Below are 20,134 nucleotides of genomic sequence, written 5' to 3' on the forward strand. Positions count from 1 at the left end.
AAGGCTAGTTTTCAAACACTGTTGGTTCTGGGACCATTGTTAGCAGTTTGTCATTGCTCTGTCTTCACTTCAGAAATGCTTGTAGATAATACAGAGTTTCCTCCACTTTGTACCCGCCCTTTAGCAGTTTTAAGAAGAAAGATTCGAGAAACCCTCCTGGATATGATTGAATAGAGCCAATTCAGATTGTAGACAAGGCTTCAGTTAAATCCTGCTGCTTTATTCGGTGGTGACAACTCTGTGCTCTGAAGAAGTAGGCTTCTCTTTGCAGTGTCTCCAGGGCACTTGGAGCCTCTTTCCTGTTCTTCCCCCCTTAGCCCCTGTAGCACCCAGGCCCAACGACACAGCCTGTGCTCACCTGTCCTGAAGCCCCCTCAGCACCCTGAGTCCTCCTTAGGAGAGGGGCTCAGGGCCCGCACCCCTGCAGGGAGTCCCCTCCAGGAGCTTTAGGGCAAGATGGCCCACCTGGGAGACCTGCATGCCTGGGGCCATCTATCCAGAGAAGGTCGCTGACTGCCAAGCCATCCCAGGCACGGGCCTCAGAGGTTTGTGTTCCATAGTGCGCTAGAAGAAAGGCGCACAGGAGGTGAGGATCCCCCTGTCTTGCCCGAAACTGCTTCTCCCCAGTTCCTCTCCCAGTGGCATCCATGGTGGCCAGTTTCTTGATATCAAAACAGACCTTTTTTGGTGGTTCTCAGCTCTCATACCTGGGAGGCCTAAGGCTCTCTTCTGTCCTGCTTGAGGCTGGTCAGGTCAGGACAGAGCCGCAGCCAAGGTTTCTTGGAAGTCCACCAGGCAGTCCCAACCCAGCTAGTCTGTGAAGGGTGAGAAATCCCAGGCCTGTTGACACTGCCCAGCTCCTCATTCACAGCTCTCATCAGAGGCAGAGGCAGGGCCTCCATTGTTGTTTCTAGTTGTTTCTAGGCCCTGTCAGCCTTGTCTTACATTCCACTCTGGAGTAGTGTCCCCAAGTGTTTGTGCGTCTGTGAGGTTTAGCATCAACATGGTGAGGGTGAGCAAGCAAGAGGACATGATAAACCAGGAGACACACACAGAGGAGCTCAGAGCTTCCTACACTCATCTGAGAAAGAGACGCTGCCTCCTCTGACTGGGGGCCCTTCAGAACCACTAGGAGAAAGTCAGGGAGCAGCCCCCCTTTTGTGGCAAAAAGTGCATTTTCATCTGGAGGATTTGAGATAGTGTGGCATAAAAGTCGTGGTAAGTTCTTTCTTTAGAAAGAGAGAATGGAAATAGTGTAAACCATGTATATTTGAATCTGTAGGAAATTGGTCATGAATTTGATGTGTGCAGGTCTTCAAAACACAGCTAGTCTGACGTCACCACTTTGTTCCTGGACAATGGACAGTTCCTAGAGCACTCTTATACCCATCTTCTCATCCTAACCTCAGGGCCTGGTCTCTGGAGCCGGCTCCCTAGGTGGGAGTCCCAGCTCTGCCAGAACTAGCTGTGTGCTTCCATCACCTCATCTGTAAGGTTGTTTTCAAAGTTATATGAACTTCTTAGAATAGTGCCTGGAGCTTACTCAGCTCCATGAAGGTGCGAGCTAGTGTGATGATTATCAATCTTTTGAGATAAGTAGCTGTGGGACTCTATGGTAGTGAGATAAATTCAAAACTGAGAGATTGAGCAAATAGTCCAGGGTCACACAGGAGTTAGGTGGTGGTGAAGACTGGTCAGCAACCCAAGTGATGAGGAAGCATTGTAGCTCTGGTGCAGGAACCTGCCAAAGCAGGATGGACTGTGTGGCCGCGTGTAGGTCTGGGCTAAGTGACTAACTGTAGTGGTATTCTGAGTCACACAGCAGCCTTCCCCAAGCTTGGGTCCCTCTAATGCCTCCTCTGAGCTGCCCTTCCCCTTTCCCTGCAGATACAGGCACAGCTTCTCCATTCTCTTGTGGGGAAACGGACGCTCAGGGGATGCTCATACCCATACCTTTGAGAGCACATTCTGCTGTTGTTAGAGAAGCACAAGGGGTGGAAGGGCAGTGCTGGGTAGGTGCCAGCCATGAGTGAGGGCAGGAAGCTGTTCCCAAGGGTGGCTGATGCTAGTCTGCAGTGTGAACAGAGCTATGTCCACCCAGAATTGGTTAAATAAAGTGGAATATGTGAAATAGTTTCTGCTGAGTTCTTGATCTTTCTGACCAACTTTGAGAAGGCCAGGAAATGTTGCCTAGAGCCTCTATCCTAACATCGCAGTTCTCCTGGCCCCTGGAGTAACAGATGGAGGGATAATTAACAGGTACACTCTTACCTGTCACAGCAGACTCGGCAGACACACAGAGCTCCTGGATACTCCTGGGACATCAGGATTACTGTCAGACATTGTGTACACATGGAACATACTGTGAATGTAGCAGGAGTATTGTTGAGATGGGGGCGTTAGTGATTATCTTAATTAAAACTTTAACGTTGGGACAGTTTCTCAATTAGATGTGGGTTATGTTCCATAAGTGTGTGGGTGATTGCTAGGAACTGGATACCATTTCCCAGGACGTGTTATGTCTGGGGCCAGGTTCCAGGTGGACCCCAGAAGCACATCTTAGTTTGTGCCAGGTTGTACTATCAACCCCACCTCCCATGGAGGAGGGTTGGGAGCTCCAGCATGAGATGCCTGGGCACACGTTCCACCACATGTCCCTGGGAAGGCCGGACTCTGGTCTCAGGACTGGATCAGGTTTCCTAGCAAGGCCTTTCCTGGTTGGCCCGAAAGAAGGTTCAAGGTGTGGCTACTGACAGAAAGGTCCAGATAGAGAGACCCATGGGGTCATTGCCATCTTAACTAGAACCAACTTGACAGCAGACGTAGCTGAGTCTGGGCGCTGTTTTGCCTTGGGGCCAGTGTTCTGTGCTGGCATCCAGGTCTTACTCTGTTGGGGTAGGGAGAGGGCACTGGGCAGTCTCTTCTTTCTGGCCCAAGCTGAGCTGCCCTTGACTGATTTGGTGACTTGGAGAAAGTTCCCATTAACTCTTGTCCTCAGTTTTCCTGTTGTCTTTCAAGTGCAGCGTTTGAATTAGATTCCAATTTTAAAATGTCATCATCTGTGGTTTCTGTATAAATTCTATAGTATAACTGCCCACAGTGACAAAAATGATTGAAGTTTACTTCAAACATAATTAAAGGAGAACTCAAAACATAAATTCTAAAAATAGAAGGGAGGAAAGCGTGAAACTTCTCCTGTTTATCATTGGTGTTTGGTGTTTGCAAATTGTCAGTCTTATGAAATGAACTTGAGTTAAGTAGTTAAAAAGCCAATTCAAAAGTCCAAAATTATGACAGAATTTTAGCTATTTAAATGAATTTGTTCATTCCCAGCACAGTAAGGGATGAAGTCTCACCGCCCCTCCTCCTGACTGCCAGAGCACTCTGGGTCTGCCCGGTCAAGTTTTGCTGCCTTGATAGCTGGGAAGAATGAGCTAAAAATAGAGTTGATTTTTAATCAACTTTCATAATTTCAGAGCGATAGAGAGCAGTTCATTTAACATTTATTGGCTGCTGTGTGTGGCGTGTGGTGCCACCAGACAACTGAGTGAAGAGTTGGGATCAGGTTCCTTTCCCTAAGTGACTCAGGAGGGTGGGCCGAGCTCAGGTCATGGTGGGTCTGTCTCCTGCAGGAGGTGTCCTCCCTCCTGGCTGCCCAGGAACTGGGAGACCGAGGCACACCCAGGCCTAGCATCTCGTCCCTGCTTCTTGCCACCTATGCTTCGCTTGGAAGCACCATGGCCAGATCCCACCCACTCTTTGTCTCTCCAGCAGAGCATCTTGTACTCATCAAGCAGTAATTTTTTTAAATGTTTTAAAGCGCTCGGGTGCTGGTGTGTGCTTTCTGTAAGTGATAACCAGAATACCTTCTGTTCTCTTTTCACTCTCCTTTGGTTTGTGTCTTTCGTTCACATTTTATTTTAGAAATGTAGAAAAATACAGATAAAAGCATCACATACCTAGTAGTCAAAATGAACAAATGTAAACATTTTATTGTATTGCCTTTAGATTTTTTTAACAGAGGTGGTACGTTTGCAGCTCCCATTGAGGCTAGGAGGAGCTCCACAGGCAGCGCCGATGGCCACTTATTGTGGTCCTATGTCTTGATTCTGAGGATTTTCTGAGGAGAAAAGTGATGATTCTTTATCCTTGCTTTAAGCAAAGCATCCACACTTTTGTGCAGAACGTGGATATTCTGTTGTCTTAAGAGCCACTGGCTCTAAGGTCTTTTGTATGTGCTGTGTCCCCAAGGTTAGGAAGAGAGCTTAACCCCCAGAGCAGGAGTCCCTGTGTCCTCTCTGAGTCAGAGTTCTTGCCATCAACTTCCAAGGAAGTATCGGCTGGCCTTCCTCTGCTTTCCCTGCACAGGGAGTGGCCACAGTGACGGTGACCGTGCTCTGACCACTCGGCCATTGGCACTTGTGCACCCAGTTACTGTGAACCTCCCTGACCCTCTTCCCCAGCCCCACACACCCAGGCGACCAGAGTCAGGAGAAGGCATTTTGTGTGTCCAGATTAACATCTTCCAGATGTGGTGCAGTGAAAAGCTCGTGGGCAGAAGGATTATGCGGCTGTGCATGTGATTCTTGGGTTGTGTTCTCAGCAGCTGAGCTCCTCCATTGTAGTTCTGCCTTCTTGTGTTGGGAGACCAAGACCCACCTTCCATTCTTTAGAATCCGTCAGAATCTTCAGATTTAGGGTCTGGTCCACCAGTTCTGAGGAATGGTACACTAAAAATTAGGCTTTTTCATTTTCTTTTCCCATTTTTTCATCCCAGAGTAGTCTCAATTGGGTGGATTGGTCTTCCCAGGAGAGCTGTGTGTCAGCCACTTCTTTGGGATGGGGAAGTGAGGAGGTCTCAGACGCTGCCACCCACTGGCTTCTCTGAGTGTCGGGCAGTGGCCTTTCCCTCCTTTAGATTCACTCTATTCCAGCTGTTTATGAGCAGTTTCCATGTTTACCAAAGTAACTCTCAGACCACGTAACCCACCCTGTTCTCCTTCAGTGTCTGTGTCTGTGTGACAGTGTTTGTGCTACCCATCACTGCGGTAACGGTGTAGGGTTTTGGGTGTTCGGGGTTTTTTTTAAACTAACTCTCACCTGTCTTTTTCCTCTGCGCTCACCCATGCCACCCCACTCTGCCTCTCAGATCTTGCAGTTTTCAAGGAACGACTTCGAATGCTAACAGTAGGAGGTATGGAAATATCGGGCCTTTCACTTTTCTGGAGCTGAGGACTTCATTTGAACAGGATGTGCAACTTTTCCTAGCATGCAGTTTGGGGAAAGTTGACACAACTCTGTTAAGTGGTTTGTTAATTGTTTTGAAATACCTTTTTCCTGTCATTTAGTTATTAACCAACAGGAAGCGCTACTTAGCGTGTCATTTCTGTCTCTGCCCATTTTGTGTTCTGAAGAGCATTGTCACCTTCACCTGTGTCTCACCATCGCTTTGCTGGGCTCCCGTCTTTAGTGTAGGCCGTCTCCAGCTCCTGCTGTAGGCAGCAGGGACCTCAGGCCACACTACATTCTGCATGTTGGCCCATCCTTTCCTCCACATTCTGTGCTGTGCCTTCAGCTGGACTCTGGATTCTTTCAGATTCTGCTTCCTGGGCATTTTTTCCAAGATTTCCCTTTTGATCTTTCCATGTTTGAAAGACAATTGAAATGTTGATAAAAACTTATTTAATGAAGTAAGGAATATTAATGACCCTTGGTTCTGGGCAGAGCACCTTTGAGGAATCCAGAGTGGGGTGCTGGGGGTCATCTGCCTGTTGTCACTCTCCCCAGCAACCAGTCTCCTTCCATGCCAGGCATCTCTCAGAAGTTCTGTTTTTCCTCCATCTTACGCATAATATCTGTGAGACTCTAGTTTTGATTAAACTTTTTATTTTGAGGTAATTGTAGATTCATATACAGTTATAAGAAATAATAGAGGTCCTGTGTACCTTTCAGCCAGCTCCCCCCAGTGGTAACATCTTGTAAACAGTGCGTTGCCCCAGGGTCCTTCCTGCTGCTCTTCTGCAGCACACCCACTTCCCCTCCACCCTACCCCTGGCAATCACTGTCCTGTTCTCCATTTCTAATTTTGTCATTTCAAGAATGTTGTACAAATGGAATCACAATATGGAATGTCTTGAAATTGGCGTTTTTCTTTTTTTTTTTCCTGCTTTATCTCCCCAAACCCCCCCGTACACAGTTGTATATCTTAGCTGCACGTCCTTCTAATTGTGGGATGTGGGACGCTGCCTCAACGTGGCCTGATGAGCCGTGCCATGTCCACGCCCAGGATCCGAACCCTGGGCCGCCGCAGCGGAGCGTGTGAACTTAACCACTCGGCCACAGAGCCGCCCCCCGAAATTGGCGTTTTTCAATCAGCATGATTTTCTAGAGTTTCATCCAGCCGTTTGTAACAATAGTTTGTTTTTATTACTGAGTAGCGTTCTTTCCTTGGGTGTCCCACAGTTGTTTTAACCATTCACTCATTGAAGGATCTTTGGGTTGTTTGTGTTCTTTGGTTAATAGGGGTCTTGGGCAGAGCAAATTTTAAATTCTGATTAACTACAACATCAGTTTTCCCTTTTATGGATCTTGCTTTCAGTGTCAAGTCAAAACTTTCCTTAGCTGTAGGTCCTGAAAATTTTCTCCTATGTATTTTTCTAAAGGTTTTATAGTTTTGCATTTTTACATTTAAATCTATGATCCATTTTTTTTTCTGCTTTTTCTCCCCAAATCCTCCCAGTACATAGTTTTATATTTTTGTTGTGGGTCCTTCTAGTTGTGGCACATGGGACGCCGCCTCAACATGGCCTAATGAGTGGTGCCATGTCCGCGCCCAGGATCCGGACTGGTGAAACCCTGGGCTGCCAAAGCAGAGTGTGCAAACTTAACCACTTGGCCACAGGGCCAGCCCTATGATCCATTTTGAGTTAATCTCTGTATAAGATATGAAGTTTAAGTCAAAGTTCTTTTTTTTTTTGGTCAAAAATCAATTGGACTTATTCATGTGGGTCTATTTCTGGGCTCCATGTTCTTTTCCTTGAATCTATGTCTGGTAGGGTCTGTCCCCCCACCAGTACCACAATCTTGATTACTGTAGCTGCTGAACTTTATTTTCCTTTTTCAGAATTGTTTTGGCTGTTCCAGGGCCTTTTTCTTTCTAAGTTTTAGAATAAGTTTGTCTATGTTTATAAAAAACCTGACCGACATTTTTGGTAGGAGTTGTGTTAAAACTATAGATCAATTTAGAATGAATTGACATCTTTACTATATTGCCTTCCAATCCATGAATTTGGTATGTCTCCCCATTTTTTTAGATCTTCTTTGATTTCATTAACTTTTTGTAGTTTTCATCACACAGGTTCTGTACACATTTGGTTAGATTTACACATAAGTATTTCTTCCTTTTTTTAATTTTACTGTCCACATATTCATCACTAATACCTAGAAATATGATTGATTTTTGTTTTTATGTTGTATCCTGTGACCTTGCTGAGCTCACTTATTCTAGGACTTTTTTTTTTGTATATTCCTTAGGATTTTTATGTAGACAATCATTTCATCTGAAAACAGGAACAATTATTTCCTCCTTTCCAATCTGTGTGCCTTTTATTTCCTTTTTTGTCTCATTGCCCTCACTGGAACTTCCAGCACTATGTTGAATAAGAGCATTAGGAATGGACATCTCTGCCTTGTTCCTAATCTTAAGGAGAAAGCATTCAGTCTCTCACCATTAAGTATAATATTAGCTATAGATTTTTTTTGCAGATGTTCTTTATCAAATTGAGGAAGTTCCCCCATTCCTATTTTTTTGATAGTTTTTATTATGAATAGGTGTTAAATTTTGTCAGATAGTTTTTCTGCATCTATTGATATGATGATGATATTTCTTATTTAACCTGGTAGTATGTTGGATTATATTGATCGATTGTCAAATACTGAACCAACTTTGTATTACTGGAATACACCTCACTTGGTCATGGTATATAATTCGTTTTTATACATTGCTGCATCTATATACAGATTTCCCCTACTATCGGAAAGTAGAGTGTTCCTATGAAATCGTTTTTAAGCCAAAATGGTGTAAAATGAAGGAGCAATTACCACTAACTTATATAAAAATCAGTTACCATTAATTTATCTGCATTCTCAGACCCAGAAAATAACCTACCAAAATAAATTGAGATAAAGCACAGATCCTCACAGATGGTTCAAAGCTATGGCAGCTTGATGCTGAGTGTAGTTCCTGGGAAAGGAGCTTGGCAGGACCACTCTCACTGCTCGGGCTCTGTGCTACCTCTCTAACAGCTCACTGCAAAACAAACATTGAATGCTATTTTTGCTTTTCACCTTTTTTTAATAAAGGCAGAAATCCTCTTTGGATTTCTTTCAGTTAACGAGAACAGGTACTAATGTAGGTCTTTTGTAAAAGCCAAGTAGTCTAGAGCAAACTTTCAGATAGCAGGGGAAACCTGTATATACTTTTGCATCTGTGTTCATGAGGAATATTTGTCTGCTCTTGGTATCAAGGTAATACTGGCTTCATAAGATGTGTTGAGAAGTTTCCCTCCTATTCTATTTGCTGGAAGAGATTGTGGAGAATTGTTGTTAACGTGTAAACATGGGGTAGAATTTTCCAGCGAAACCATCTGGGTTTGAAGATTTCTTTTTCAGAAGCTTTTTATTTATTAATTCAATTTCCCTACTAGTCATAAGGTATTCAAGTTATCTGTTTGACACTGGCTGAGTAGTGGCAGTTTGTGTTGTTGTAGGGATGGTTCATTTCATTTGAGTTGTCAACGTATGTGTTTAGAGTTGTCCCTAGTATTCTCTGTCTTTTTACATCTGCAAGGTCTATACTGTTTCATTCCTGATACTGATAATTTGTGTCTTCTTTGTTAGTCTTGTTAGAGGTTTGTCAGTGTTACTGAACCTTTCAAAGAACCAGCGCCTTGTTTATTGGTTTTACTTTCTTGTTTTGCTGTTTTAATTTCATTGATTTCTGCTCTTTAGTCTTTCCTTCTGGTTTCTTTGTATTTGGTTTTCTCCTCCCTCCTTTTTCTAGGTTCTTGTAGTTGGAGCTTAGATTACTGATTAGAGACTTTCTCTTTTCTGACTGCATTTACTGCTCTAAATTTCTTCCTCAGAACTGCTTTAGCTGTCCCACAAACTTTGATATGTTGTATTTTCATTTTCATTCAGTTCAGTCTATTTTTTTATATCCTTTGATGTTTCCTCTTTAACCCATGGATTATTTAAAAGTTCGTTGTTTCGTTTCTGAGAATTTTCCTTTTATCTTTCTGTCATTGATTTCTTGTTTGATTCCATTGTGGTCACAGAATGTGTTCTGTATGATTTCAATTCTCCTAAATTTGTTGAGGTTTTTGTTATGATCCAGTGTATTATCTGTCTTGGCATATGTTCCATGGACGTTTGGAAAGAATGTGTTCCTTCTCTCTCCTTGCTGATTTTCCGTTTACTTTTTCAATCGGTTATTAAGAGAAAGGTGTTGAAGTCTCCAACTATAATTTTGGGTTTGTCTGTTTCTCCTTTCCATTTTCAGGTTTTGGTTCACATAGTTTGCAGCTCTTGTTTGGTACACACACATTTCAGCTTGCTGTGTCTTCTGGGTGGATCAACCTTCATCATGATTTAATGCCGGTCTTTGCCTCTGGTAGTTTCCTTTGCTCTGGTGTCCACCTTATCTGATGATAACAATAGCCCTCCTGCTTTAGTCTGATTGTGTTGACATGATGTATGTTATTCCATCCTTTTATTTTCAGGCTACCTATTTCATTATATTTGAAGTGAGTTTTTTGTAGATGAGCATATAGTTGGGTCCTGTTTTTTTAATCCACTCTGACAATCTGTCTTCTAATTGGAGTATTTAAATCATTTATATTTAATGTAATTGTTGATATATTAAGACTTAAGTCTACTGTTTTATTCTTTGTCCTCTTTTTCATTTTTCTGCTTTCTGTTTCCTGATTTTCTCTGAGCTTTTAAGCCTACATTAAAATTCCATTTTTATTTATTTATAGTATTTTTTCATCATAGCTCTTTGTGTTTTTAGCCTTTTTAGTGGTTGTCTAGGTATGACATTATATACACATAACTTATCACAAACTACTGGTGTCATCGTTTTACCAGTTCAAGTGAAGTGCAGAAACATACCTCCTTTTACATTCCTTCACCCTCTCCATTTACAGTATAATTGTCTCAAATATTTCCTCTACATATGTTTAGAACCACATCAGACAGTGTTGTTACGGTGCTTCAGTTCATCAAACGTAATGCAGAATATTCAAGAGAAGAAGGAAAGTCTGTTTTATTTACCCATATTTTTGCTTTCTATGTCATTTCTTCCTTCCTAATGTCTAAGATTCCTTCCGATATCATTTCCTTTCTGTTTAGAGAACTTTCCTTAGCCATTTATTTAGGGTGACATACTCTCTTAGTTCCCTTCATCTGAGAATGTGTCGACTTCCCCTTCCTTCCCAGAGGATATTGTCGCTGGATGTAAGATTCTGGGAAGACAGAGCTTTTCTTTCAGCTCATAAAGTGTGGTGCCACTTCCGTCTGGCCTCATGGTTTCTGATGAGAAGTCCACTGTCGCTCAACTTGTTTTTCCCTCTAGGTAAGGGGTCATTTTACTCTGGTTGCTTTCAAGATTTTGTCTTTGTCTTTGATTTCCAGAAGTTTAATTATGATGTGTTTTGGCATGGATTTCTTTGGGTTTATTCTGTGAATTCAGTCAGTTTCTTCAATCTGTGAGTTTGGGTCTTTCGCCATGTCTGGGAATTTTTCTGCTGTTATTTTCCAAGTCCTTTTTCAGCTGTCTGCCTTCTCTCCTGGGATTCATTGACAGAACTGTGAAATCTTTTGTTATAGCATCACGTTTCCAAGGTTCTCGTCATTTTTTTCCAGTCTTTTTTCTCTCTTTTCTTCACATTGGGTAATTTCTATTGTTCTGTTTTCAAGTTCACTCATCTTCTGTCCTCTGATTCTGCCATTGACCCCATCCACTGAGTTTTAATTTTGGTGTATTTTGCACTTTGAAAATTTTCTGTATAGCCCTTCTTTGTATCTTCAATTTTTTGCCGAGACTTTCTATTTCTTTGCTGAAACTTAATTTTTTTTTCATTTGTTTCTGTTATGTTCTAATTGCATACTGAAATTATTCGATGATGACTCCTTGAAAATCTTAAGCAGATAATTCTAATGTGTCATTTTGGTGTGGGTATCTATTGATTATCTTTTTTCATTTAATCTGAGATCTTTCTGGTTCTTGTTATGAGTGACTTTTTTTTATTGAAACCAGGACATTTTGGTTATTATGAGACTTGGAATCTTATTTAAATCTCTGTCATAGAAGGTCTCCTCTGAACACTGTTCTGGTAGGGAGGGGCCTACCTAGTTATTCCCAGGTAAGGATGGATGTCATAGTCCCCTGAAGTCTCCACTGACATTGAAGTGGGGAGTGGGCTGGCACATGACCTCTCATAGTCTGGATGAGAGTTTGGATTCCCTCTTGGGTCTTCTCTGAAACCTTGGGGTGGGGATTGGAGGTCAGAGCATGTTGCATCCCGGTGAGGGTGTGGTTGGGGCTGCAGCGTGATCTGTGTGTTTGGGTGGAAAAGAGCAGTTATTGTCTAAAAGTTTTCTGCCCTGCTAAGCTGCCCCTCTCCTGGATCTTTAGAGAGAGCAGCTTTTGTTGGGGCTTGTTTTGTCTGCACCTGTGGGAGTTTCTGGGTTGCTGGTTCTTCTCTCCAAGCCTGGTATATGGGAGGGCCAAAGGAAACCCAGGGACCTTCCAGGCTGGGGTCTGCCTTCTTCTCCACCTTTTGGAGTCATCTTATTTGTTTTGCATCTGATGTCCTGGGTTTTAGTTGCACATAGTAGGGGAATAGGGAGGAATATGTCTACGCTCCCTTCACAGAAGCAGGCATCTATAGATTTAATTTCTTAGATGACTGAAGAACTCCGAAGCAGGACCAGCGGGTTTCTTTTTCTTTTTCTTTTTTTTTTTTTTTGGAGGAAGATTAGCCCTGAGCTAACATCTGCCAATACTCCTCTTTTTGGTGAGGAAGACTGGCCCTGAGCTAACATCTATGCCCATCTTCCTCTAATTTATATGTGGGATGCCTACCTTATCATGGCTTGTCAAGCTGTGCTGTGTCCACACCTCGGATCTGAACCACGAACCACTGACTGCCGAAGCAGAGTGTGCACACTTAACCGCTGTGCCACCAGGCCGGCCCTAGAACCATCAGTTTTGGCGTTCAGCAGGAAAGCCCAAAAATGATCAGTTCAGGGTGATCGGTTCAGGAAGCAAAGAACCTCACATAGGGTAGGCCAAGGGCTCTTCGTGCTGAAAGGTTGCAGCAAGCTCAGGTTCTCCTCTGGTGGACGCCCCTCCCTGGTCGTCTTCCTGATCCAAATGTTCCCAACAGAGTGTGCCCTCTGGATACTCTGGTTCCTTGAGCCCCCTTGCTGAATGTTTTCATCAATTAGGAAACATGCCCCCCAGATGATTGTGGTTTTCCTCCATAAACACCGTAAGCTAGGCTGTGAATGGCCAGGATCATGAGCTTCACCAGGCCCATGGGGTGACCTGTTCTCATTCTTGATAGAATAACAGCAGGAAACAGATGCGTAGGCATAACCAAGCCACTACTGCCATCACTGCCCCCAAGTAAACAAAGCCAGGTTGCACTTGCATTTGGTTTTTAGTTTTTTTCTTGAGGAAGATTGGCTCTGAGCTAACATCTGTTGCCAATCTTCTCTATTTTATGTGGGACACCGCCACAGTGTGGCTTGATGAGTGGTATGTGGGTCTGTGCCTGGGATCCAAACCTGTGAACCCTGGGCTGCCTAAGCAGAGTGCATGAACTTAACCACCATACCACAAGGCTGGCCTCTGCCTTTGTTTTAATAAAACAAAAAATGGCTTGAAAAACATAGAATTTGCTTTTAAGACTTAAAAAAAAAGTATTCTTAAGCACTAGATAAATAAAGGCTGTCAGAATAGGCACACCCAGGGAGATTCTGGGCCCTCCATGACTGGTTGAGTCAGTTCTAGGGTGGGAGCCTGGAAATGTGCATTTTTACAAATCTCCCAGAGATTCAGATGCACTGAACACAGTTGTCTTTGCAAGCGACTGCTTGAGTCCTGTACTGGGCCCTTATGTCTTATTTACACTTAATTAGACCAGGAAACAAGGAGAGTATGTGATCTTGCACAGCCAGGTGTTGGAGACTGTGCCATGCTCATTGAGTTTCACTTTTTTCTTTAAAGATTTTATTTTTCCTTTTTCTCCCCAAAGCTCCCTGGTACATAGTTGTATATTTTAGTTGTGGGTCCTTGTAGTTGTGGCGTGTGGGATGCTACCTCAGCGTGGCCTGATGAGCAGTGCCATGTCTGCGCCCAGGATCCAAACCAGTGAAACCCTGGGCCACTGAAGCGGAGCACATGAACCTAACCACTTGGCCATGGGGCCAGCCCCTCAGTTTCACTTTTCATCCTGGTGTCTGGGATGTTGGTGTGAAGTGATTCTGAACTCCACCTTTGCTGGTCTCCAGCTGGCATTTTGTTTCAGGGTATGTGGGAGCCTAACCTACAGTTTTCCTCCAAGTCTCTCTTCTCCTTTAATACTTACAGTCATGCATCACTTAACAACAGGGACATGTTCTGAGAAATGCATCGTCAGGCAGTCTCGTCATTGTGTGAACATCATAGAGTGTACTTCAACAAACCTAGATGGTACAGCCTACTACACTCCTAGGCTATATGGTACTAATCTTATGGGACCACCATCCTATATGTGGTCTGTCTTTGACCGAAGCGTCGTTATGTGGCTCATGACTGTACTGTGATATGAAACAAGTGTATAATGCCTGAGAAAGGGCCTTTCCATCATGTTTTATCAATTTGAAATATGCTTTCAGATGAGGAGGTACCTTGCCTATAGTCAGTGTTCCAGGAAATGTTAGTGAGTAGTCAGATAATGATTAGTCGATTAGTTAGTGATTAGTCGGTAAATATGTGTTAGTACTGGCTTGGGGAGAGTGAGAATTAGATCTGTGACTGCCAAGAACTGTCCAGGGCATTGGTCTAGAATGTGTGGTTTGGAGTACTTCCAGAAGGGCGCTGTCCTTCAGAATTTGGCTGTGTGAGCCTTGGCCCTGCTCCCACCAGCTTTCCTGCAGACCACTCAGCTTCTTGGTGACTGTCCCTCACTTCTCAGTCTCCCAGCTTCCTGTCACTCACCACATACAAATGTTACTACCATCTAATATGTATATGACTTATTCTACACAACTGCTCATTTTCTACCTGAATTCCCTCCTTAACTATTTTTCATTTGCTTTCTGATTTACTTACCCAGTGCCTTTTCAAACCCAAATTGGTTTGTGTTTTTGGGACCTTGAAATACATTTTTCTCTAAATTATGAATATTTGATGCACTGGACTAATATACACATAATATGAATTTTATTCTCACTTACCTGTGATGCCCAGTAATATTCTCAGCTTCCATTTGTTGCTGAAGTTTGTGTTTCTGGCTGTAAAATATTATTTATTCTCATATATATCAGAGGTTTTTATGATTTTTCTCTTCTCTTTTCTCTCCCCTGGGGAGTCCCTTCCCCTTTCCATAAACTGTGGCCCCCGTGTGGCTGTGCCCGTGTCTCCTCACCCCGCAGGGTTCTATGGCCTGGATGAGTCTGACCTGGACAAGGTCTTCCACCTGCCCACCACCACGTTCATCGGGGGCCAGGAGTCGGCGCTTCCTCTGCGCGAGATCATCCGGCGGCTGGAGGTAAAGAAACGCAAGCTCAGTTTCCAGGAAAATTTAGTGGGCTTGCTAAAAGCCTGTGTTGGCAGGAGGCCCACGGATTAGGTTGTTTTTTTCTTGGTTCTGTATTTTTAAAAATTTAGGGGAAAGAGAAAAGAACTTTCTTGCTATTTTGTAGATAGAAATCCATGGTCTTGTTGTTTTTTGTTTTTTGTTTTTAAAGATTTTATTTTTCCTTTTTCTCCCAAAGCCCCCCGGTACATAGTTGTGTATTTTTAGTTGTGGGTTCTTCTAGTTGTGGCATGTGGGACACTGCCTCGGCCTGGCTTGATGAGTGGTGCCATGTCTGCACCCAGGATTCGAACTGGCAAAACCCTGGGCCACCGAAGCAGAGCGCGCGAACTTAACCACTCGGCAACAGGGCCAGCCCCTGAAATCCGTGTTTTTACAATCAGCCATACAAAAGAGAAAACATTTCTCTGCATTCCAATCCCAGTGGAAATTTATTTCAGATATGTGAGGTCCCCAGCTTGGACTAGCTGCCAGGGTGCCCAGACATAGGTCTGCGTGCTTGCTCATCCTCTCTGCCCCTCCATTCCCCATATCCTTCTAGAGTTTTCTTTCTTCTCCTCCTCCTCTCTGGACTTAGTCAACACTAGCCTGCCAGGGCCCTCCTCCACACACGCCTGCACAGCAGCTGTGTGTCAGCATCTCAGCTTGGGGCTCCCTTCCTTCATCACTTCTAGGCTTGTGGGGAAAGGAAAGTGTGGAAACCTGGTGACCTAGTGCCAACATCAAGAGGGAGTAGACACTGGGGGAGTGGGCATCAGGGAGGGGTGGGCAGGGTCAGCAGAGGGGATTGACCTTTCCCTGGTTTGCAGCCAGCCTCACCACCTTGACTGTAATATCTGGACCTGCTCTGTCCAAACAGTAGTCATTAGCCACATGTGACTGCTGAGCCCTGGAAATGTACTGAGTATCTGAATAACTTTTTAAATATTGACAAGATAATGTGTCAATATATTGGATCAAATACAATATGAGAATTAATTCATCTCTTTCTACTAGAAAACTTTAAATTACATGTGTGACTCACGCCGTATTTCTGTTGAACAGTGCTGATGTAGGAGTTCTGCTATCGTCTAGACCCCAGAAACATCACCCCGTATAGATAAGTCATTTGTCAGACTTATAGCCTGAGGCTTGTGTGTCTCACCCCATTCACTCAGTTATTTCAGATTTATCTGTTTATCTGGAAAGTGGTGTGATTAAACTGGTCTGTACTAAGACATTAAACAAGTCTCCTTCACTTCACGCAGATGCTCGCCAGTGGGAGCTCAGCCCTCGTAGTTAAGCCCTCCTCTCTAATTGCAAAGCCTTCCAGGAGGATACTGTCCCCACAGCAAGCCACAGATGTCCCTCCTCCTCTTAGGTTCACCCTTCAGCACCTCTCCTTCCTGGAGTGCCCCCCGTGGTTACCTGTCTCTGAATCTTGAGTCCTAGAATTTGAAGGGAGCAGAGAGCCCCTGGCTCTCACTTTCAGCTATGCCAACACTGGAGCCCAGGCATAGGGCTCTTACTGTATGAGACAGTTGGACCTGGGCTCCAGGGGTCCCGGCCATAGCACCTCCTGTCCCCAGAGCGCCCCAGGTCCAGGGCTTTTCCAAGAGAGCCTCCAATTCTGGTTCTCCCAACTTAGAACACTCCATTCTCACAGTTTACAGATATTTGGGTAAACTTGCCTGACGATGGCGCGTTACTTACACTTATATATGATTTGGGCGTGCACTAGATTGCTGCTGGGATCTAAGCTTAAAGCGTTTTGTTGGTCCTACAACATAAGGAATAACTTGCAGCTCTTTGAAAACTTGAAGCAAGTGTGACTTTTCGGCTTCCTAACATTTGCCCTGCTAAAGGGAGAAGCTAAGAATCAGCCCCTAAAACTCACTGCCCATTTCTCCTGGGGATTAAGCCAACAGGGACCTGGCATCAGGTCCATGCCCACCACTGGAATCCCGGGAACATCCTCACCTTGTGCTGTGCCAGCCGGCTTTCATGCCTGGTGTGAAAACCAAAGAGGCTCTGGATGGAACTGCCAAGCACAACCCAGCGCTCATGAGTGCTTGCAGTGTGGCTACTGCGAAGACCTTTAAAGGCATTTTTCGGGGTGTGTAAAATCTGTTGCCATGCTGGGGCATTTCCTTCTTTAACTCCAGAGCTGATTCAGGGTTTGCTGTTGGCCCCTTGTTCTGACCCCAAGATGGCTGGCAGGTGGAGGAAGAAGAGGAGCCTTGGTCACTTGGCTCAGGAAGCCCATGGGCCCCTGCACAAGGCTGCCTGGCATGTTCCCAGGGAGGGGTTTCCAGAGAGCTGTCCACCCTGAGTCTTCGCTCTCCTCTGGCCTTCCTCTTCTCTCTCTTGCTCTCATTTCCTTTCCCACCAAGCTCCACCCATCTCTGGGCTCCTGCCTGTGCAGAGCTGGCCTGCACACTGCCCAGGTCGCCCTTGGTTTTCTGCAGGATGCACAGCTTCCTTCCCAGCAGTGAGGTGAGAGTGGTGGTGTGGGAAGTGCCTTCTCTGTTCAGGACCCTTTGCTTTGTAGTATGTCCAGTCATGCTTCTATAGGACCTGACATTCCCAATAGGAGTCAGGTATTAAAAGTGGAATTTGAGGGGCCAGCCCCATGGCATAGTGGTTCAGTTCAGTGTGCTCTGCTCCAGCATCCTGGGTTCAGATCCTGGGCACAGACCTACACCATTCATCAGCCATGCTGTGGCCGCAACCCACATATAAAGTAAAGGAAGATTGGCACAGATGTTAGCTCAGGGCTAATCTTCCTCAGCAAAAATAAAAGAGTTTAAAATCAAAAGCCTGTGACTTTTTTTTTTTTTAAAGATTGGCACCTGAGCTAACAACTATTGCCAATTTTCTTTTTTTTAATTCTTCTCCCAAAAGCCCCCCAGTACATACTTATATACTCTAGTTGCGAATGCCTCTGCTTGAGCTGTGTGGGACGCCGCCTCAGCCTGGCTTGATGAGAGGTGCCGTGTCCACACCCAGGATCCGAACCGGTGAAACCCTCGGCTGCCAAAGCTGAGAGCGTGAACTTAACCTCTCGGCCACGGGGGCCGGCCCCAAAAGCCTGTGACTCTTAAGTAGCCATTGAGCCGTGTTATCCCCTGGCAGCATGGGGCCTGCCTTTCTCACGGTGCTGGGCAGAGTCTGATCTTATTCCCCAGCTGGCACATCTGTGCTCCTGCCATGAAGGGCTCATGCCTTGGTTCACCGGTTCTCCCTGTCCTCCCTGCTCATTGGGCTGTGCACCCTGAGTCCCTGGAGGCAGTGTTGGGAGTAAGAGGAGGTAGCTGGCCCAGGCCTGGTGCTGTGCTCCGTCTCTGCCCCGGTCACAGCTAGCTCTGGTGTGCTTGAAAGGGAGGCCACCTGTCCCCCCTAGCCTTCTGGGTGAACATCCCCTTGGTTGTGTGTGTCTGTGTGTGTGTGAAACAGATGGCCTACTGTCAGCACATTGGGGTGGAGTTCATGTTCATCAACGACCTGGAGCAGTGCCAGTGGATCCGGCAGAAATTTGAGACGCCCGGGATCATGCAGTTCACCAATGAGGAGAAGCGGACCCTGCTGGCCAGGCTCGTGCGGTCCACCAGGTGTGGGGCTGTGCTCAGGGTGGGGTGTGGAACATGCTGGTCCTATCTGTGTGGCTTGGCCTGTCGACCGGAGTAGGGTGTGGCTGCAGCCCTATGTGAGTGGCATTGACCCTGCAGACATAGTTCTTTAAGGTGGCTTGGTTCCCATCCAGGTTTGAGGAGTTCCTGCAGCGGAAGTGGTCGTCCGAGAAGCGCTTTGGTCTGGAAGGCTGCGAGGTGCTGATCCCTGCTCTGAAGACCATCATCGACAAGTCAAGTGAGAATGGAGTGGACTACGTGATCATGGGGATGCCCCACAGGTAACTACCTGGCCCTACCTGGCAGCCTTGCACACAAAGCATGGGGCAGGGCACTGAGCAAGCAGTGAATGGAGCTGGCCTGGCACATAGTTGCACCCCTGCCCCAGGATGACTGTCACCACAGCGTCCCCCTCAATCTGCAGTCACTGCCACCCCGAAGGCCACAAATGGCTTCACACAGGTGTCTTGGTCTTGTGCTGAGTCTTATAAAAATTAAACCTGAATGCCCTTGTAGGGGTCACAGCAGAGGGAGGTTAACGTGGAGGAAAGGCTGCTTGGTGACATGGAGAGGAGGCCACAGCTTGGGGGAGGCTGCAGAGGGCAAGGACGAGCAGAGGCTGGGTGTCCCACATCAGCTGTGGTCTCAGCTCTTCTCGACTGCAACCCGAGGCACTGCTGTGTCCTGCGAGGCAAGGAGCAGGTGGAACAGCCTTACTTGCTGCCTAGGGCGCCACGTTTGGGCCCTGCTCACCTCCCATGTGTCCCAGGGGGCGGCTGAACGTGCTTGCGAACGTCATCAGGAAGGAGCTGGAGCAGATTTTCTGTCAGTTCGATTCAAAACTGGAGGCAGCTGACGAGGTGAGGCACCTGATTTCTTTTAGAAACTTGCAGCATGGCTCCAACCCACACGAGACCCCCCTGGTTCCACTTTTTTCTTGGGAAAGACTTACCAGAGGCTGAGATCTTCCATACCATTCCCAAAGGAGGTGGCCAGTGGCCGTCCTCTCAGAGAAAAGAAGGTTGGCCACCAGGTCAGGGGCCTGGCAACCCCCACAGTCTTCCCTGTTGTGGGCAAGGACCTGCACCTCTGGCCAAAGGACCGTCTCTCTGTGCTCTGGGCGGGAGACGTCCTGGGACAAACCTTTCCCACCCTTTCGGGAATGGGGATTCTCGGAGTAGAAGTAACAAAGAACAGGGCTGTCGTGTCCCACCCAGGATAAAGACTCAGTGTTTGTGCTGTCAGGGTTCTGGGGACGTGAAATACCACCTGGGCATGTATCACCGGCGGATCAACCGTGTGACCGACAGGAACATCACCCTGTCTCTGGTGGCGAACCCTTCCCACCTCGAGGCTGCCGACCCCGTGGTGATGGGCAAGACAAAAGCCGAGCAGTTTTACTGTGGGGACACAGAGGGGAAGAAGGTAAGGCCACAGGGGCCAGACAGTCCAGGGCGGGCTCACAACCCTGGGCACATCTCAGACCTCACGTTTCTGGAATTTAACAAAATACTCTGAACAGACTTTGAAAGTGTAGCAGTAGTATAGTACTCCTGCTCACAGCTAGGCTGTCTCCCACGTTATGACCCCCAGAGCTGGGTGAGGAGTGGTTTACCTTCATCAACATCATAGCTGTCGAGAAGCCAGTCTTGCAAACTA

At 45.8% G+C, this 20,134-nt stretch overlaps 1 protein-coding gene across 9 annotated transcripts in view; it reads left to right on the top strand.

Moving 5' to 3' along the window:
- Window positions 1-20,134, top strand: part of OGDH (oxoglutarate dehydrogenase) — a 79,823-nt gene that overhangs the window by 32,303 nt on the left and 27,386 nt on the right. For 5 of the 9 annotated variants that reach the window (XM_070265556.1, XM_003364758.4, XM_070265555.1 and 2 more), the window contains exons 5-9: window positions 14,704-14,819; window positions 18,303-18,457; window positions 18,610-18,756; window positions 19,245-19,335; window positions 19,721-19,900. In XM_070265556.1, coding sequence (XP_070121657.1) covers window positions 14,704-14,819; window positions 18,303-18,457; window positions 18,610-18,756; window positions 19,245-19,335; window positions 19,721-19,900 — 689 coding nt within the window. Of the gene's footprint in view, window positions 1-5,149; window positions 5,195-14,703; window positions 14,820-18,302; window positions 18,458-18,609; window positions 18,757-19,244; window positions 19,336-19,720; window positions 19,901-20,134 lie in introns of all 9 variants that reach the window. The other 4 variants (XM_070265554.1, XM_005609120.3, XM_070265553.1 and 1 more) reach the window with 1 other exon arrangement.

Source organism: Equus caballus, chromosome 4 (genome assembly GCF_041296265.1).
Source record: "Equus caballus isolate H_3958 breed thoroughbred chromosome 4, TB-T2T, whole genome shotgun sequence".
NCBI lineage: Eukaryota > Metazoa > Chordata > Mammalia > Perissodactyla > Equidae > Equus > Equus caballus.